The 22,017-nt window shown below is 42.5% G+C and overlaps 1 protein-coding gene across 1 annotated transcript in view; it reads left to right on the top strand.

Annotated features, from left to right (window-relative positions):
- The window catches only part of dpp6a (dipeptidyl-peptidase 6a), a 1,150,594-nt gene that overhangs the window by 1,084,611 nt on the left and 43,966 nt on the right, over positions 1–22,017 (top strand). The window contains exon 18 of the mRNA XM_060825137.1: positions 12,888–12,986. Within this exon, the coding sequence (XP_060681120.1) occupies positions 12,888–12,986 (99 nt within the window). The remainder of the gene's footprint in view (positions 1–12,887; positions 12,987–22,017) is intronic.

Raw genomic sequence — 22,017 nt, 5'->3', positions numbered from 1 at the left:
ACTGTGGATTTTTGTAAAAACTCATCTGGTTCACTCAAGTCCTTTCAGACATTAATGTGCTTATCCTGGTCTGGCCCACACGTGACTCCAGATCCATTACAAAGGGGTTGGTTAGGGATGGGAGATAAATGCTGGCCTGGTCAGTAATCTACATCATGTGATTTTTCTTTTAAATTGCAAAGACATTCCATCCTAAGTACAACTTAGGAAAAGGTCCATCTTATCCTGGGGGCAACTCAGATGGATATTTAATGTAGCCTCCACTCTCAAATCTGGAGAGCTAATACAAAGAAGCTGTTTTTGCTATTTTGCTTAGATGTTACCATGAATAAATCATTCAGCTTCCACGGAAAATGGATGAAATTATGCATGCAATATTAATGCTGTCATAACAATGAATATTATCAGACAGTCCTATGAAACTCTTGCACTGTGACTGAAGTTAATGCAGCAGAGTGAATTTTATGCAAAGGTATCAAGTACTGATCTTGCACTGTCTGATTTCAACCTAAGGGGTGAGTGAAGCCCTTTGGATCCCAAGTGTCATTTAGCATTTTATTCCATTTTTCATAGTGAGCAGGCTCATAAAGCCCTGGACAATTTCAAAATTGCCTAGTTTTAAAAAACTACGTCTCCACATGTGGGTAAGTTTGACATTTATTGTCCTGAACAGATGGGATGCCTTCCCTTTGAATCACTGACAGCTCATGCTTTGAAGGGGGTTATAGAGTCATAGAGATATATAGCACAGAAAGAGACCCTTCGGTCCAACTCGTCCATGCCGACCAGATATCCTGACCTAATCTAGTGCCAGCACTTGGCCCATAAATCTAAGTCCTTCCTATTCATGTACCCATCCATATGCCTTTTAAATGTTGTAATTGTACCAGCCTTCATCACTTCTCAGGCAGCTCATTCCATACATGTACCACCGTCTGCGTGAAAACGTTGCCCTTAGGTCCCTTTTATATCTTTCCCCTCTCAACCTGAACCTGTGCCCTCTAGTTCTGGACTCCCCCACCCCAGGGAAAAGACCTTGCCTCTTTACCCTACCCATGCCCCTCATGATTTTATAAACTTCTACAAGGTCAACTCTCAGACTCCGAGGCTCCAGGGAAAACAGCCCCAGCCTATTCAGCCTCTCCCTATAGCTCAAATTCTCCAAATCTGGTAACATCCTTGACAATCTTTTCTGAACCCTTTCAAGTTTCACAACATCCTTCCGATGGAGACCCAGAATTGCACACAGCCTTCCAAAAGCAGCCTATCCAATGTCCTGTACAGCTCCAACATAACATTCCAAGTCTAATACTCAACACTCTGACCAATAAGTGAAAGAATACCAAACGCCTTCTTCACTATCCTATTTACTTGCGACTCTACTTTCAAGGAGCTGTGAACCTGCACTCCAAGGTCTCTTTGTTCAACAACACGTTAAGAAATGTATAAGTCCAAAGTACATCACCTCGCATTTATCTAAATTAAACTCCATTTGCCACTTCTCAGCCCATCAGCCCATTTGATCAAGATCCCATTGTAATCTGAGTTAACCTTCTTTGCTGTCCACTAAATCTCCAATTTTGGTGTCATCTGCAAAATTACTAACTAAATCCCCTCTGTTCACATTCAAATAATTTTAGTTTAGATCAGAAGAGGTGTAAAGGAGGTTTACCCGAAGCATTCTGAATTTTTTTTCTTTATTCGTTCACGGGATGAGGACGTTGCTGGCTAGGCAGCATTTATTGCCCATCCCTAATTACCCAGAGGGCAGTTAAGCGTCAACCACATTGCTGTGGGTCTGGAGTCACATGTAGGCCAGACCAGGTAAAGTTAGCAGTTTCCTTCCCTAAATGACAGTAGTGACCCAGATTAATTTTTCCCAACACTCGACAATGGACTCCTGGTCACCATTGAATTTCAGATTTGTTTAAAAATTTAATTCAAATTCCAGCATATGCTGTGATGAGATTTGACCCGGGCCCCCAGAATATTGTCTGCAACTCTGGATTAACAACAATAATACCACTAGACCATTGCCTCCCCATGAAAGGCTTAGGGAGATAGAGAGATCAATAGCAACCAATCTCAAGAAATGGAGGGCACAGATTTATGGTGACTGTCAAAAACACCCCTCACACCAGCGAGTGGCTACAATCTCGAATACATTTGCTGAAAACTCAGGGAAGAAAACAAACAAGCAAACACAGTGATACTTGGAAGTGAACATACAGGCTGTTCTGGAGCTGGACAAGCCAGACCAGTGTGTATCATTCACAGCTTTTACTAGTATTTCTTCCTGTGAAGTTAGAGGGAGACAGTTTGAACTGTGACTTTCAAATGGAATTGGATAAATACCTGAGAGACATAAAGGGTTTGCAGGGCTAAGGGAAATGTGCAGGGAGTGTGAATAGATAAATTCTTGATGCAGCATGTTATCCTACTGTCAGCTAGTCAGTAGCCTCCTTCCGTGCACCAACATTTTGTCGTAGAGAAAATATTAAAGTACATTCTTAAGGAAGCAATAGAAAAGTTTGACATAATCAAACGGAGTCAACATGGTTTTGTGAAAGAGAAATCATATTTGATAAGTCTACGTTGAGATCCTTGTAGCAGGGTTGTTAAAGGAGAACTGATCAATTTGATGTGCTTGGATTCAGAGAAGGCAGTTAGAAAAGGGGCCGCATGAATGATTATTGCACAAGCCAGGAGCTCATGATACTGGGAGTAATGTCCAAGCATGGATTGGAGATTGATTAATGCACAGAAGACAGAGAGTTGGGAATAATTGTTTTGTCTGAAGGTTGGCAGAAGCATAACTAGTGGAGTGCCACAAGGAATAGTCTGTGCCCTTGATTACTGTCCATATTAATGACTTGGAAAAGAAACAGAGTATAAAGTATTCAAATTTACAGATGATACAAAAATATATAAAATGGAGGCCATCCAGAATCTGCAAGAGGTTCCAGATAGGTTGAGTGAGTGGGCAAAATCGTGGCAGATGCAGCTTAATGTTGGAAAACGTGAGGTCATTCACTTTGGTAGGAAGAATGAAAAGGCAGACAAGAGTACAGCGTAGAATGATCTGGATTTTTCTTGAGCTTAAAATGGTAGCATCAATAAGAAGGAAAAGGGAGTTTTGGCCTTTATTGCTGGGGATTGGGAGTGGTGCTGGAGTTTAAAAATTGAAAATTACTCTTACAATTGTACTGTGTTTTAGTGAGCTGCTGCCTGGAGTATGATGTGCAGTTTTGATCCCTGTATTTAGGAAGAGATGGATGAACAGTTCAAAAGAGATCCATCAGCCTGAATCCTGGAATGAGGGGGTTGACTTATCAAGAACAGCTAAACAAGTTTCAACCTTGATTTATCACAGCCTGAAAGATTGAGGGGTGATCTTATTGAAACATACAAGATTATGTGGTGGGTTAAGGGGGTTATGCATTGACATGTTTCTACTAGTTGGGGAATCTCAACCCAGACTAAGGCAACACTCATTTAAAATTGAGATGCAAATGAATTTCTTCTCCCAGAGGGTAGTGAGTGTCTGGAATGTTCTATCCCAGAGAGGCTAGCTCACTGGATGTATTTAAAAGGGGGTAGACAGATTTCTGAAATGTCAGGGAATTGAGGGCTATAGGAAGTGGAGGCCTGGAGCAGATCAGCCATCATATTATAGTATGGCAGGGCAGACTCGTGGGGTCGAATGGCCTACTCCCTCTCCTATTCCTTCTATTCTTATATAATTATTTGCATACCTCTAAGATTCCCAGTCACCAGAGTCAATTATGAGCAATCTGGATAGGAACTTTAAACTTTCTTTCCTGAAGTGCTTTAGTTGGGTTTTTGCAATAATTTGACAGCATCATGATCACTATTAGCAATTCCCGATCTTAAAAAAAATCCAAATTGAAAACGTGTGTGATAGGATTTGAACTCTGGATTATTAGTTTTGTCAAGGAACTGGATTAGCTGTGCTAACCTAGTGGCATCTTTGGCACTTTTCTGACTCATTGGCAAGAAATAATTCCGCACTAGCTGCTATGATGTTTGTAATCTTGAGCTGCAGCGATCATTAGAGAACCAGCAGAAATTATTTTAAGAAGATCTGGATGTATCCGTTCACAGAAATGTTTGCAGTTTTTTCCCAATTCTTTATATAGTGTGATTAAATGTTTGAAGTAAGTCATCAGCCTAGAGACAGTCAGACAGAAGTGTTAAAATAAATATGAAGTAGGATTTGAATTACAAAAAGTTCACATGTTCAAAAATAACTTGTGTTTTGCATTGATGAAGCAATGGCCTAGCGGTATTATCACTAGACTGTTAATCCAGAGACTCAGATAATGTTCTGGGGACCTGGGTTTGAATCCTGTCATGGTGGAATTTGAATTCAATAAAAATCTGGAACTAAGAGTTTAATGATGTCTATGAATTGGAGTGTTGAAAAAACCCATCTGGTTCACTGATGTCCTTTAGGGAAAAAAACTTGTCATCCTTACCTGGTCTGGCCTACATGTCACTCCTGACCCGCAGCAAGGTGGTTGACTCTTAACTGCTAGATGGACAATAAATGCTACATGCCTGTGAATGAACAAAGGAAAAAAAAATACAGGATCTTTCTGGATATCCCAAAACACTTTGCAATGAATTTTGTCCTTATTGAAGATTTCTCTCTGTTTGCAATATATAGGAAACATTGCAGACAAGTTCCTAAGGGTAGTTTCAGCTACATGATCAATGACCTTCCCTCTATCATGGTGTCAGAAGTGAGGATGTTTGCTGATGATTGCACAATGTTCAACGCCATTCATCTCTCCTCAGATACTGAAGCAGTCGGTGCAAAAAATACAGCGAAACATGGACAATGTCCAAGTTTGGGCTGACAAATAGCAAGTGACATTTACACTACACAAAGTACCAGGCAATGGCCATCTCCAATGAGAGGGAATCTGACCCTTGACATTCAGTGGCATTGCTGGCACTGAGCACCCCACTATTAATATCCTGACGGTTACCTTCATCTAGAGTCTGAGGTCGACTAACCATATGAGTACTGTAGCTATAAGAGCAGGTCAGAGGCTATGAAACTTGCAGTGAGTAACTTATCTCCTGATTGCCCACCATCGTCAATGCACTTGTTAGGCGTGTGACAGAACGTTCCACAATTGCCTGGATGAGTGCTGCTTTACAATAATAAACAGTATTGACACTATATCCATAAACATTTGCTCCTCCAGCACTAAGTGGCAGCAGTTTGTACAGTTCATAAACTGCCCTGTAAAAACTGATGAGGCTCCGTAGACAGCACCTCCCAAACCCATGATCGCAGTTGTCTTGAAGGGAAAGAGCAGCAGATTCATGGGAACACCAGCAATTGCAAGTTCCCCTTCAAGCCGCTCACCATCCTGACTTGGACATAAACTGCTATTTTTTTCACTGTCACCAGGTCAAACTCCAAGCCAAAAACACACTCAGGTGGAACATGACATATCCAGCAGTCTGTCCATAGCACCTTTCACTTCCACAGCACCAGTCCATTGAAATTTCACAGCCACTCTGACTGGAACCTCAGTGAAAGTTATCATTCTTCCTTACTGTTTCTTACAGTAGCTGGCTCTCTTACAGTTTTGACAGCCCACACAATTTCAACTGCACACTTTGACACCATGTTCACGTGGTGCGTTTCATGGCTACAGTCAAATTGAAAGAAACTACATTAGATGTCACTTACCTATGGCAAGTCAGAATATACAGTATACGAAAGCATTTCTCCTGACGATGGGGTCATGATATTTTAAGTCTAACCTGTTTATCTTGAGATGCACTATGGTGTAAGAAGCTCAAATAATTCCTTTAAATCTCTGAGGTGGGTTTACATCTCCCCAGGATATCCAGCATGCAACAAAGGAACTTTTATTTTGCTCATTGCAGGCAGTAACAAACCAGAAGTTCTCAATAAATAATTGGAATCAACCTAAACCAAACAAGCGGGGTTTTCTGAATTGTAACTCAAGTGGAGTGACAATATGTTCAGAGTGGGAATAAATTTCCTTTCATTTGTAATCAAGCAAATTAGCAATACCATGTTCTGGTAATAGCTGTAAAGTCAACCATGTTTCACACTGCAATAAAGCTGCAGTGGAGAATATGTTCGATCCCAGCGTTAATGAACTGACTGAGCATCTACAGAACAATAAACAACTTCCTAACAGATGCAAAAAATAAATTAAAAGTGTCTAAGTAAGGAAATAAGGGAACACTCAGAAAAAGGGTATCTATTATTATAATACTCCAATGAGCTAAGCAATATTTCTACGTTGATTAGGAAGTGAGTAGGATGCAGATGACCAATCAAACATGTATCTACATAGAAAGCAGTCAATATGCACAGGAGTTACAGAAAGAAGCCACAAAATTGTGCAGAGTTTTATTTTTCTTTTGCCTCTGAGATGGGATCTGCAGGCTGCAGTGGAGAGCATTTGCTGAGCGTGTTAAGCATATGCGGAGGGGAGCTACGCTGCAAAGGCAGCCTGGGCAAATCATGGCCTCAATCAGCCGGCAATGCAGAGATCACACCAGTGGCACTACTCTCGCGTACACGTTCCAGCTAACACTTGCTTAAACTCCACAACTGAACAAGTGGTCAGCAATGTGAAGGAGACACAAACTGCGTTATTGAAAGAGATCATCATCTACTTTCAGAGTAGAGATAGAGATATGGAGGTCAGGCACTACGTATAAGTTTGTATATCTGGATTGCAGTTTGAATGCATGAAGTGCAGCCGTATACAGGGATTATACACATGGAGTGCAGGTTGTATGTATGAAGTTACATATATGGAGGTCAGAGTGTACAGGGTTATGTACAAGAAGTACAGTCTTTGTACAGGGTTAATTACATGAGTGCAGTCCTGTAAAGGGATAATTATAAATATTGCAGTCCATGTGTACAGGGTTAATTATAAAGATTGCAGTCCATGTATACAGGATTAATTATATGGAGTGTGGTGTGGGTGGACAGGTTTAATTACATCGAGTGCAGTCATAGAGTCATACAGCAGAGAAACAGACCCTCAGCTCCAACTCATCTCGGCTGACCAAGTTTCATAAACTGAACCAGTCCCACTTGTCTGCATTTGGCTCACATTCCTCGAAACCTTTCCAATTCATTTCCTATTTCTGTCCAAATGTCTTTTAAATATTGTATCTTTACTAGCATCAGAGATCATTATATGGAGTGCAGTCCATGTATACAGGGTTCATTACATATGATTCATTCCTGATGAAGGGTTTTTGCCTTAAACACCGCTTTTCCTGCTTCTCGAATTCTGCCTGACTGTTGTGCTTTTCCAGCACCACTCTAATCTAGACTCAGGGTTTATTATATGGAGTGCGGTCAGTGTGTACAGGGTTAATTACAAGGAGAGCAGTCCTTATGTACAGGGTTAATTACAGGCAATACAGTCCATGTGTACAGGGTTAATTACATGGAGAGCAGTCTGTGTTTACAGGGTTAATTACAGGGATTACAGTCCATGTGTACAGGGTTAATTACATGGAGAGCAGACTGTGTTTACAGGGTTAATTACATGGAGAGCAGTCTGTGTGTACAGGGTTAATTACAGGGAATGCAGTCTGTGTGTACAGGGTTAATTACAGGGAATACAGTCTGTGTGTACAGGGTTAATTACTTGGAGAACAGTCTGTGTGTACAGAGTTAATCACATGGAGAGCGGTCTGTGTACACCGTTAATTACATGGAGAGCAGTCTGTGTGTACAGGGTTAATTACAGGGAATGCAGTCTGTGTGTACAGGGTTAATTACATGGAGAGCAGTCTGTGTGTACAGGGTTAATTACAGGGAATACAGTCTGTGTGTAAAGGGTTAATTAAATGCAGAGTAGTCTGTGTACACCGTTAATTACAAGGAGAGCAGTCTGTGTGTACAGGGTTAATTACAAGGAGAGCAGTCTGTGTGTACAGGGTTAATTACATGGAGAGCAGTCTGTGTGTACAGGGTTAATTACAGGGAATACAGTTTGTGTGTACAGGGTTAATTACATGGAGGGCAGTCTGTGTGTACAGGGTTAATTACGTGGAGAGCAGTCTGTGTGTACAGGGTTAATTACAGGGAATACAGTTTGTGTGTACAGGGTTAATTACATGGAGGGCAGTCTGTGTGTACAGGGTTAATTACGTGCAGAGCAGTCTGTGTGTACAGGGTTAATTACAGGGAATACAGTTTGTGTGTACAGGGTTAATTACAGGGAATACAGTCTGTGTGTACATGGTTAGTCACATGGAGAGCAGTCTGTGTGTACATGGTCAATCACATGGAGAGCAGTTTGTGTGTACAGGGTTAATTACGTGGACAGCAGTCTGTGTGTACAGGGTTAATTACATGGAGAGCACTCCGTGTGTATACGGTTAATTACATGGAGTGCTCCCAGTGTGTACATGGTTAATTACATAGAGAGCACTCCGTGTGTACAGGGTTAATTATGAGGAGTGCCGTCTGTATGTATCGCGTTACTTATGTGGAGTGCAGTCCATGTGTACAGGGTTAATTACATGGAATGCAGTCCGTGTGTACAGGGTTAATTATGTGGAGAGCTGTCCGTGTGTACATGGTTAATGACATTGTGAGTTGTCCATGTGTACAGGGTTAATTATGTGCAGTGCAGTCCGTGTGTACAGGGTTAATGACATTGAGAGTTGTCCATGTGTACAGGGTTAATCGTGTGGAGAGCAGTCCATGTGTACAGGGTTAATTACGTGGCGAGCTGTCCGTGTTTACAGGTTTAATTACGTGGAGCGCAGTCCCTGTGTACAGGGTTAATTACGTGGAGCGCAGTCCCTGTGTACAGGGTTAATGACATTGTGAGTTGTCCATGTGTACATGGTTAATTACGTGGAGAGCAGTCTGTGTACACGGGCCTAATTACGTAAACCAAGATTTGTGTGTACAGATCGTATACATGGAGTGCAGTGTGTCCAAAACAAAGATAGTAATTGCTGGAAAACCTCAGCAAGTCTGGCAGCCTATGTGAAGAGAAATTAGAGTTAACATTTTGGGTCCTGTGACCTTTCCTCAGTACACAGTGTGAGAGCAGTGTCTGTATGGGATGCACAGAAAGAGTGTATTTGTACTCTGTTTTGTCATGTAAGGAATAGTAACCAGTACACATACTGCAAGTTCCTATGCAGGGCAATGTAATAATGACCAGGCAATCCGGTTTTGTTTTGAATAAGGGATACATTTTGGCCAGGGCATGGGAAGAACGTGCCTGTTCTTCTTCAAAATAGGGGTCTCTTGTATCCAATTGACAACGCAACTGTATCTTGGGTCTTAGCAACAAACTATTGATGCCAGCATTTCAGCACTCCCCAAGATTGCCACCTGGTGTCAGGCTGGATTAAGTGACCAAGACCCCAGAGTAGACATTAAATCAATGATCTTTCGACTGGGTGCACAAAATTTCTAACTGATGGGCATTGTGACTCACACCAAAGATGATAAGTGGGAGAGAAGATTCCCACTTGCCCTACTTTTCACCCTCTGCAACTCTGAACCCTTCCCCCTACTGACCCTGACCTGTCCAGATAAATTGACAGGATCAACTGAGATTGTTGGTCAGAATTTGCATTGTGATAGGAAGGGAAATAAGGTGTTAGCACCAGTGAGAAATCAGGTCAGTGCAGCATTCTCAATATCTCTTTCTGGCGGCAATTTGCAGTGAGAATCCAGCCCTCAGTTTCCAACAGCAGCTTAAAGCCATATTAAGGGGCCAAATAGCCTACTCTAGCTCCATATTCTTAGATGAACGTAATCTAAGAGGTACTGCACAGATGTGTCAATCTTTCTAATACAGAAACCAATGACTTGTTTGCATTTAGTGTTTGAAGCAAGAACATTGGCTGCTCAATAATGTGATAGGATTTTTCCAAAAATGTCAGTGGGGAGCAAATCTCTGCAGATGACAGCAACTCTGCAGCCACTTAATGACTCCATATGATTTATGGTAAATCTGTGGTTTAATGCAAATACCAGTTTCCATCTGTCCGTTCTGGAGTCTTTCCCCATCCAGAAACCAATCCCGCACTGGGGAAAGACCCAGCTTCTTGTTGTGGTTCTGTTCGCCGAGCTGGGAATTTGCGTTGCAGATGTTTCGTCCCCTGTCTAGGTGACATCTTCAGTGCTGGGACCCAGCTTCTGTTTGTTATAAAGAAACCTACTCAAATCATCCAATTAATAAACATAGGGCAGGGGCGACAGTAACAAAAATATCAAAAAAAGGAGGAAAATACAAAGGGGTTACGATATAAAAAATGGTTTTGGAAGGGGAGGTATTGCATTTCAACCCCGGCAGTGCTCAACTATTGTGAAAGGTTACCAGTGGGTACTGCATGCTCCCTCACCAAGCAGATCCAGGCACAGATGTAACCATGGAACAGAGGCAGGCAGTCAACGCTTGTGACATCAACAACACTGCTCTTTCTTGCTCTGAAGAAACCCATCAGTAAGTTTACCAAACCCTGATGAAGGGCTTTTGCCCGAAACGTCAACTCCCGCTCCTCAAATGCTGCCTGACCTGTTATGCTTTTCCAGCACCACACTCTCAACTCTAATCTCCAGCATCTGTAGTCCTCACTTTCTTCAAATTTACCAAGCGGCCAATGAACAAATTGCAAGCACTGCACACTCAGCGCCAGCTCTTGGCTTGTTTGTAAAATAGACCCAAGACCAGTTTATCAATTCAACTAATGAACAAATTACAAATACTGCCCACCAGGGGCAGTGAAAGACTCAGCTCTGCTTTCATCGACCTGTTCAAACATGAGGAAAAATGTTATTCGGCAGCAAGATGTTGCAATCTGAAATGTAATGCCTGCAAAGACTGTGAACAGAATTTCAATAAAAACTGTCAAAGAGTATTGGACAAATACTGTGGAGAATAAGCAGGAGGCTGAAATTAATTAGATAACTATTTTTTCAAAAAAACCAGAATGGTCACAATAGATAAGATGGCCTCCTTCTCTGCTGCATCATCCTTTGATACCCAATTTGGAACACAGTGAATTGATAACGTTTAGGAGCCTGTACTTGCTTGATAATTGTATGGCATGTAAAGGGCTCCTTTAAAAGGGGCATGTTAACTCTTTATTCCCTCTGTAGACCAGACAAGTCTCAGGTTTTTTTTTGTTTAAATGTTTATTCATGCATGCAGAGGAGCTGTACACATCACAAGATGGCATACAGCTTAAACTTTATTACAATATCAAAGGCGTATACTATTGCTACCAATAGCAAGATTCCAATCAGAAATTAGGTGAGTTGTGTCATTAAACAAGTATTTGTGACAATTTTGGCATCTCAACTCTATCTAGCGAGAATCTCTCCAAGTTGATTGTGAAAAACAGAAAAGATGGAATGAAAATATTTCAACATCAAGATGATGTCATAGATTTGTTGTTCAATTCATGACATAAGCCATGTCATTCAGACCTCTATAAGATTCCACCCAATGTGTTTATCGTGTCCCATTCAAATTACCTAAAATTGAGAATTCCTTTGTGATGACCAACCAGATCATGCATCTTAACCCAAAAAAGAAAGGAAGACTTGCACTTCTTAGACATTTTTCATAATCTCAGGTATCATAAAGCATTTTAAAGTCAATGACATACCAATTTTTTTTATGTTTCCAGATTTCCTTACATTTAATGGAAAATAATTATTGAAAACATTTGCATTTTCATTGATTTGTTCAATTGTGTATTACTTTATGACTTATGCTTCTCTCTCTTCTCACACTCTCTCTCGCTCTCTCTCATACACACACCTACAGTCAGTTCTGCTATAATGCGATAGTTCTGTTCTCATGCAATCCCGTGTTGTAAGAAAATTGACTAATCGCAGCACCATTTTAATTAATGGGGCCAGAATCGCATTATAACCAATGCACACTTTAAAACTTTGCACTTTAGAAACAGTGTCCCCAGTTGGCAATCGTGTTATAGCGAATTGGTGTTAATGGAACACACATTATAACAGAACGTCCTGTAGAGATATTCAATGTATAAAACCTACACACCATGTGAAGGGTAGAAAGAGTGAGTGCTGACAGGTTGGTTAAAAAAGTTTGCTATACTTGCCATCATTGCTCAGTCCTTTGAGTAGAGAAGTTAGGAAGTCATGTTGAGGTTGTACAGGACATTGGTGAGGCCTCTTCTGGAATAATGTGTGCAATGCTGGTCACCCTGTTATTATTAAGCTGGAGAAGGTTCAGAAGAGGTTTACCAGGATGTTACCAGGTATGGAAGATTTAAGTTAGAAAGAAAGGCTGGGACATTTTTCACTGGAGCGAAGGAGATTGAGAGGTGACCTTATAGAAGATTTTAAGATAATGACAAGTATAGATAGAGTGAATGGTATTTGTCTTTTCTCGAGGATGAGGTAATTTCAAGACGAGAGGGCACATTTTTATGGTGAGAGGAGATATTTAAAAAAGACATGGGGGCAAAATGTTTACACAGTGAGCGGTTTGCATGTGGAATGAACTTCCTGAGGAAGTGGTGGATATGGGTATAATTACAACATTTAAAAGATATTTGGATACGTGCATGAATAGGAAAGCAAGCAGGTTAGACTAGTTTAGCTTGGGAATAGGTTCAGCATGGACTGGTTGGACCAAAGAGACTGTTTCCCTTCTGTATGACTCTATGGCTCTGTTGTAGATTTACCTACACCCCGTTCACAATAATACTGAGCAAGGAAGGCCAGTGGGACGGGTGCATATCTAGATAGGTCAGCTTTCACTTCAAAAATGCTGAATTTAATTTTATAAAACCTTTAGAGCTAACTCGATCTTTTCTTTCCCCTTCAGAAGTTTTTGAGTTGGAGCTGAATGAGAAGGTGCAAAATGCTACAGAGAGAATGCAAATGCCCAAAATAGAATTCCAGGATGTTCAGATAAAGGATTATTGTAAGTATATGCACCTTCTAATCATTGCCGATCAATAATTGTTCTGTTTATCAATATCCTCATCATCCTGAGATATTTAGTTGAAAAGGTTTTTATTGGATTTTATATGCTTATAGTTTCTGCTGGCCACTCAATGTAAAATGTCCAATAAAATGTTAATGTTTAACTATTTTGCATCTCAGTCACATGCACAACAATACTGGAAGAATATAACCTTGTATCACCTTCCATATGGGTCCAGAATAATTAAAAAGTGTGTCTGGGATGTTTGTCTGTATTTTGTTATGACGAGGCAAGAGGGCTAAACAGGCTCCCATTATCTTAACTGAAAATGTGTTGCTGAAAAAGCGCAGCAGGTCAGGCAGCATCCAAGGAACAGGAGATTTGGCGTTTCGGGCATGAGCCCTTCTTCAGTTCCTTGGATGCTGCCTGACCTGCTGCGCTTTTCCAGCAACACATTTTCAGCTCTGATCTCCAGCATCTGCAGACCTCACTTTTTCCCATTATCTTAAACCAAAAGAGAAAATGCTGGAAAATCTCAGCAGGTCTGGCAGCATCTGTAAGGAGAGAAAAGAGCTGACGTTTCGAGTCTAACTGACACTTTGTCAAAGCTAAAAAAATGGGAGAAATAGGGAGGTATTTATGCGAGGCTGAGAGAAGGTGAGTCATGGCTCCAGAAGCAAAGGTAGCAATAAAGAGTTGATAATGACAGTGCATGGAGAGATTATAGGGAGATTAGGAGCTGTGAATGACCAAGGCTGAAGCCAGTGTTGTGTGACAAAATATGTGGGGGATGGGGGGGGAGGGGTGAAGCAGAGGCAAAATGGAAAATAGGGGAGAAGGGTAACAAAGGGGGAAGAGGAGAGGAAAGGGGTGATGAGAGAATGGGGAGCGAGAGAGAGAGACAATCAAGAAATAAGAGGTACAGAACAGTGAAAAAAAAATTAAAAAGTATAAATAAAATAAATGAAATAAAATTATCTGAAGTTGTTGAATTCAATGTTGAGACTGGCAGGCAGTAATGTGTCTAGTTGGAAGATGAGATACTGTTCCTCCAGTTTGCGTTGAGCTTCACTAGAACATTGCAGCAGGCCAAGGACAGACATCTGGGCATGGGAGCGGGATTGTGTGTTGAAGTGCCAAGCCACAGGAAGGTCCGGGACCTGATTGTGTACAGACTGAAGGTGCTCAGCAAAGTGATCACCCAGTCAGCATTTTGTCTCTCCAATATAGAGGAGACCACATTGGGAGCAACGAATGCAATAGACCAAATTGAAAGAGGTACAAGTGAAACGCTGCTTAATCTGAAATGAGTGTCTGGGGCCTCGGATGGTGAGCATGGAAGAGGTAAAGGGGCAGGTGTTGCACTTTCTACGATTGCATGGGAAGGTGCCGTGTGTGATGGGGGAGGTGTTAGGTGTGATGGGAAGGTGCTGTGTGTGATGGGAGAGGTGTTAGGTGTGATGGAGGAGTGGGCTTGGTTGTCCCGGAGGGAACGATCTCTCCGGAATGCAGACAGGGGGAGAGAAGGGAAGATGTGTTTAGTGATGGCATTGTGTTGGTGTTGGCGAAAATGGCGGAGGATTATTCTTTGCATGTGAAGGCTGATGGGGTGAAAGGTGAGAACAAGGGGGAACCCTATCCTTGTTCTGGGAGGGGAGGGAGGGGGTGAGGGTCATGGTGCGGGAGATGGACCGCATGCTGTCGAGAGCCCTGTCAACAACTGTAGGTGGGAAGCCATGGTTGGAGAAGAAGGAGCACATATTAAGGGCACCACTTTGGAAAGTGGCCTCATCGGAACAAATGCGGCGGAGGCAAAGGAGCTGAGAGAAAGGGATAGAGTCCTTACAGGATGTAGGGTGAGAAGAGCTGTAGTCCAGATAGCTGTGGGAGTCAGTGGGCTTGTAATGGATATTGGTGGATAGACTATTGCCGGAAATGGAAACAGAAAGGTCAAGGAAAGGAAGGCAAGTGTCGGAGATGGACCAGGTGAAGGTGATGGAGGGATGGAAACTGGAAGTGAAGTTGATGAAATTTTCCAAGTCAGGACGAGAGTATGAAGCCGCACCGAAATAGACATCGATGTACCGATAGAGCAGTTGTGGGAGGGACCCGGGTAGACCTGGAACAAGAAATGTTCCACATACCCCATGAAAAGGCAAGCATAGCTAGGACCCATGTGGGTACCCATTGCTACACCTTTGATTTGGAGAAAATGGGATGAGTTGAAGGAGAAGTTGTTGAGAGAGAGAACAAGTTCAGCCAGGTGGAGGAGAGGGCTGGTGGATGGAGATTGTTCAGGCCTCTTTTCGAGAAAGAAGCGAAGAGCTTTCAAGCCAGCTTGGTGTGGGATGGAGGTGAACTGAATGCCGTCAATGAGTCACAAGGCATCAGAGGAATCCCAGATGTAGGTGGGGGGAGGGAGTGCACCAGAGGAGTGAGGATGGAGTCAAGGTAGGAGGAAATAAGTTCAGTGGGGCAGGAGCATGCTGACACAATGGGCCTGCAGGGACAGTCCTTCTTGTGGATTTTGGGGAGTAGGTAGAAACGGGCTGTCCTGGGTTGGGAGATTATGAGGTTGGAAGCTGTGGGGGGGGGAGGCATCCAGAGGAAATGTAATCAGTCACTGTGTTGGAGACAATGGCTTGATGCTCAGTGGTATGGTCATGCTCCAGGGGGAGGGAGGAGGAGGAATCTGAGAGTTGGCGCTCAGCCTCTGCGAGGTAGAGGTCAATACGCCAGACGACAACAGCATCCCCTTTGTCAGCAGATTTGATGACAAGGTTGGGGTTGGACCGAAGGGAGCGAAGGGCAGAAAGTTTGGATAGAGAGAGGTTAGAATGGTAAGAGGGGCAGAGACATTAAGGCGGCCAATGTCCCGTCGACAATTGTCAATGAAAAGATCGAGGGCAGGAAATGGTCCCACACCAAGCTGGCTTGAAAGCTCTTCGCTTCTTTCTCGCAAAGAGGCCTAAACAATCTCCATTCACCACCACTCTCCTCCACCTGGCTGAACTTGTTCTCTCTCTCAACAACTTCTCCTTCAACTCATCCCATTTTCTCCAAATCAAAGGTGTAGCAATGGGTACCCACATGGGTCCCAACTATGCTTGCCTTTTCATGGGGTACATGGAGCATTTCTTGTTCCAGGCCTACTCAGGACCCTCCCACAACTGCTTTATCGGTACATCGATGTCTATTTCGGTGCGGCTTCATGCTCCCGTCCTGACTTGGAAGATTTCATCAACTTCGCTTTGAGTTTCCATCCCTCCATCACCTTCACCTGGTCCATCTCCGACACTTGCCTTCCTTTCCTTGACCTTTCTGTCTCCATTTCTGGCAATTGTCTATCTACTAATATCCATTACAAGCCAACTGACTCCCACAGCTATCTGGACTACAGCTCTTCTCACCCTACATCCTGTAAGGACTCTATCCCTTTCTCTCAGCTCCTTTGCCTCCGCCGCATTTGTTCCGATGAGGCCACTTTCCAAAGTGGTGCCCTTAATATGTGCTCCTTCTTCTCCAATCATGGCTTCCCACCTACAGTTGTTGACAGGGCTCTCGACAGCATGCGGTCCATCTCCCGCACCACGACCCTCACCCCCTCCCTCCCCTCCCAGAACAAGGATAGGGTCCCTCTTGTTCTCACCTTTCACCCCACCAGCCTTCACATGCAACGAATAATCCTCCGGCATTTTCGCCAACAGCAACACGACGCCACCACTAAACACATCCTCCCTTCCCTCCCCCTGTCTGCATTCCGGAGAGATGATTCTCTCCAGGATAACCTAGTCCGCTCCTCTACCACACCTAACGCCTCTCCCATCACACACGGCACCTTCCCATCACACCTAACACCTCTCCCACCACACATGGCACCTTCCCATGAAATCGCAGAAGGTGCAACACCTGCCCCTTTACCTCTTCCATGCTCACCATCCGAGGCCCCAGACACTCATTTCAGATTAAGCAGCATTTCACTTGTGCCACTTTCAATTTGGTCTATTGCATTCGTTGCTCCCAATGTGGTCTCCTCTATATCGGAGAGACAAAACACCGACTGGTTGATCACTTTGCTGAGCACCTTCAGTCTGTACACAATCAGGTCCCGGACCTTCCTGTGGCTTGCCACTTCAACACACAACCCTGCTCCCATGCCCAGATGTCTGTTCTTGGCCTCCTGCAATGTTCCAGTGAAGCTCAACGCAAACTGGAGGAACAGCATCTCATCTTCTGACTAGACACATTACTGCCTGCCAGTCTCAACATTGAATTCAACAACTTCAGATAATTTTATTTCATTTATTTTATTTATACTTTTTAATTTTTTTTCACTGTTCTGTACCTCTTATTTCTTGATTGTCTCTCTCTCGCTCCCCATTCTCTCATCACCCCTTTCCTCTCCTCTTCCCCCTTTGTTACCCTTCTCCCCTATTTTCCATTTTGCCTCTGCTTCACCCCTCCCCCCCCATCCCCCACATATTTTGTCACACAACACTGGCTTCAGCCTTGGTCATTCACAGCTCCTAATCTCCCTATAATCTCTCTATGCATGGTCATTATCATCTCTTTATTGCTACCTTTGCTTCTGGAGCCATGACTCACCTTCTCTCAGCCTCGTATAAATACCTCCCTATTTCTCCCCTTTTTTTTAGCTTTGACAAAGTGTCAGTTAGACTCGAAATGTCAACTCTTTTCTCTCCTTACAGATGTTACCAGACCTGCTGAGATTTTCCAGCATTTTCTCTTTTGGTTTCAGATTCCAGCATCTGCTATAATTTGCTTTTATCCCATTATGTTAACTTTCTCAGTTAGTTGCAATGGAGTTTTAAGTTCTTTTTAATACCTTGTGCAGAATTAAAATTTGGTTAAATAATTTGTACTGTAAGAAATAAGAAGCTATCACAAGACTTTCTTGAGTTAAAGAACAAGTTTATTTCCTCCTACTGTCAAGAAAACAACAAAGACGTGGTATCAAGCAGGAGGTTTTCGGTGCGGTCACTTACAAGCACATGCAGATACTTAGTTAAAAGGAGAAAGTATCCAAGATGGATGAGACAAAAGAATACTTAGTTTTGAGTCCATTTCATGTCTTTGAGGTGGAAGGCTTTAAAATAAGACAATGGGTGCTTTCTTGGTCATCAGCAGTAGTGCATATTACAATTTTTTTTAATATTTGGTACTCTCTGGCTTGTTCTCAGTAAGTAGTGTCAAATTCAGAAAGGTTTCTTCTTGAGGGAGAGAGGCTCTTCAGAATCTCTTTTCAGTTTTCACCCTTAAATCCATTTTAGATTAGATTACTTACAGTGTGGAAACAAGTCCACACCGACCCGCTGAAGCGCCACCCACCCATACCCCTACATTTACCCCTTACTTAATACTACGGGCAATTTAGCATGGCCAATTCACCTGACCCACACATCTTTGTGACTGTGGGAGGAAACTGGAGCACCCGGAGGAAACCCACGCAGACACAGGGAGAACATGCAAACTCCACACAGTCAGTCACCTGAGGCGGGAATTGAACCCAGGTCCCTGGCGCTGTGAGGCAGCAGTGCTAACCACTGTGCCATCTCCCCTTTGTCTAACAACAAGCCCCTAGAATAACTGTTTGTATTTTTACCTAGTTTGTATTCTGTGTCCACTGAGTTTATGTTTTCAGGCTTCACAATTGGAGGCAGTGTTTCATCTGTAACATGTAAAAATTCTCATAATTGTGTAAAGCGAACAGAAAGTGAGGATCTTTTCACATCACACAAAGAAGGGGTGTGGGAGGGGGGGCTGGGTGGAGGTGGACTGGAATTGGTGGTTGTGGCTGTTTGGTGACTGCCCCATCAGGAAAATGTTAATTTCAGCTGAAACTGATTTTAATGTAATCCACGTTAGCTTCATGAAATTTGGAGAGAGCCTGTGTGGGTCAGGTGATGCCTGTGGCCATTTAAAGTCAGTGCTTTGTTCGCTTTTAAAAAAAAAATCACAGTCCTTGAAAGCCCCAGGTATTAAATCGATCTAAAGAATTTGAAGATCTCTAGGCAGTAGTCCATACCATTGTAATGATATATAAACTGAATAATTTAATTTTTGCTCTTCAGTTTTGTGCTTTGCTGCTCATTTCTGACTGACCTATGTGAATTCAGGAGTCAGAGGATGCACACCAAATAGTTAGCAACTTGTTATTGCTTTGTCCCATTGTGAACACAGACTCTGTTTTTCTGTACATATTTCATAGATCAGAGCAATTCTGCAGGCAGTTAGGAGCATATCAATGTCATTGAAATGTAAGATATATTGGTAATACAGTAAACTCAGAAATTCATTGATTAAATTACTGATCCTGATACAGCCTACTGATTTGATAATCTCTTTGGTTTTATAGACAATCACTCTGAGGGATTAATAATGGAAAATAAGGAGGTGAATTGAACATATATTTTGCATTGATCTTCACTGTAGAAGATACATGTAACATCCCGGAAAGAGCTGTAAATTAGGAAATGAAAGAGGAGGAAATCAATTTATTACAATCACCAGAGAAGTGGTACTGAGCAAATTGTTGAAGCTGTTATAGAGTCCTAGAGTCATACAGCATGGAAACAGACCCTTCCACCTAACCAGTCCATGTCAAACATAATCCCAAACTAAACTAGACCTGCCTGCCTGCCTGCTCCTGGTCCATATCTCTCCAAACCTTTCCAATTCATGCATTTATCTAAACGTCTTTTAAGTGTTGTAATTGTATCCATATCCACCACTTCCTCAGGAAGTTCATTCCACACATGAACCACCCTCTGTGTAAAAACAATTTTTCTCCGCATGTCTTTTTTGAATCTCTCTCCTCTCATCTTAAAATGTGCCCCCCCGTCTTGCAATCCCTCAGCCTAGGGAAAAGACAACTACCATTATCACTATCTGTACCTCTCATTATGCAACATATGCCTAACTAATGGATTGCTGACTGCTTTATTAGGTTCATAGAGTTCCTGTAATGGAACTAGAGCACTAAGTTAGACATTGGGTCAATATAGTCAAGTGGAGTCACAGGTAGATAGGATAGTGAAGAAGGCGTTTGGTATGCTTTCCTTTATTGGTCAGAGTATTGAGTACAGGAGTTGGGAGGTCATGTTGCGGCTGTACAGGACATTGGTTAGGCCACTGTTGGAATATTGTGTGCAATTCTGGTCTCCTTCCTGTCGGAAAGATGTTGTGAAACTTGAAAGGGTTCAGAAAAGATTTACAAGAATGTTGCCAGGGTTGGAGGATTTGAGCTACAGGGAGAGGCTGAACAGGCTGGGGCTGTTTTCCCCGGAACATCGGAGGCAGGGGGGTGACCTTATAAAGGTTTACAAAATTGTGAGGGGCATGGATAGGATAAATAGACAAAGTCTTTTCCCTGGAGTTGGGGAGTCCAGAACTAGAGGGCATAGGTTTAGGGTGAGAGGGGAAAGATATAAAAGAGACCTATGGGGCAACGTTTACACACAAAGGGTGGTGGGTGTATGGAATGAGCTATCAGAGGAAGTGTTGAAGGCTGGTACAATTGCAACATTTAAGAGGAATTTGGATGGGTAAATGAATAGGAAGGGTTTGGAGGGATATGGGCCAGCTGCTGGCAGGTGGGACTAGATTGGGTTTGGATATCTGATTGGCATGGACGGGTTGGACCGAAGGGTCTGTTTCCATGCTGTACCTCTCTATGATTCTATGACTCTAAGTCACTTGTGATCTGATCTGTTTCAAGATAAATAAAGATGAATGGGAATGATTTGGTGGTGATTACTGAGACATGGTGGCACTGAGACCAAATTTGGGAATTGAATATCTGAGGGTGCTTTGTGTCAGAAGGATAGACAGGAAGGAAAAGGAGTTTGTGTAGCTTTGACAGTGAAGGAGGAGATTGTTGCTATGGTGAGAAATGTTATACGCATTGGAGATCATGATACAGAATCAGTCTGGGTAGAAATAGGAAATAGCAAGGGAAAGAAGTCTACTGTGGGAGTGACCTATAGGTCCCCAAACAATAATTCCACAGTGGGATATAGTTTAAACCAAGAATACTGTGACCTTCTAAGAAAGTGATTTTAATATGCATATAGACTGGATTAATCAAAGTTGCAAATATGACTTTGAGGGGGTGTTTATTGAAAGCTTTATTGATTGTTTCTTGGAGCAATATTTTGGAGAACTAACCAGGAAGCAGGTGGATCTGTATTTTGGTATTATGTAATAAGATGGGATTAATTAATGAGCTCAGAGCAGAGGGTCCTAAAGGGAAGAGTGATCATAGCATGCTAAAATTTTGAATTCAGTTTGAAGACATGAAACTGGGCTCCCACACTGGCATTTTGGACTTAAATAAAGGTAATTATATAGCCAAAAGGACTCATCTTGGAAATATATTGCCATTCTTCCAGTGTCACTGGGTCAAAATCCTGGAATTCCCTCCCAAAAAATTTTGTGGGTCAACCCACAGCACATGGACTGCAGCAGTTCAAAAAGGTAGCTCACCACCACTTTTTCAAAGGTAACTAGGGACAGGCCAGTGACATAAAGCCAGTGGCACCCACATCGCATGAATGAGTGTATGAAAAAAATTGCAAAGGCCAATGGTAGACTGGAATATTGAGAAACTTCAAGATCAACAGAGGACTACTAAAATGTAATAAAAAGTGCAAAGGTAAATTATGAAAGGAAACTGATGCAAACCAAAATAACAGACAGTATGAGCTTCTATAAGTATATAAAAGGGAAGAGAGTAGCTAAAGTGAAAGCTATTGTTTCTCATAGGAACAGGTGTCGGCCATTCAGTCCCTCGAGCTTGTTCTGTTATTCAATGGGACCATAACTGACCTGTGGTACGTGCCTTTGGCCCATATCCTTCATACATTTGCATAACAAAATGCCTCAGATTTAAAGTTAACAACTGAGCAGCATCCACTGGTCTATTGAAGGATGAGATTGTGGAGGTCTTAATGGGGAACCCAGACATGCGGAGACATGACATCAGTATTTTGCCTCTGTTTTCACAATG

The sequence above is a fragment of the Hemiscyllium ocellatum genome, chromosome 5 (assembly GCF_020745735.1).
Source record: "Hemiscyllium ocellatum isolate sHemOce1 chromosome 5, sHemOce1.pat.X.cur, whole genome shotgun sequence".
In the NCBI taxonomy this organism is placed as follows: Eukaryota; Metazoa; Chordata; class Chondrichthyes; order Orectolobiformes; family Hemiscylliidae; genus Hemiscyllium; species Hemiscyllium ocellatum.
Note: the sequence above shows the minus strand (reverse complement) of the source record. Positions and strands in the feature narration are given on the sequence as shown.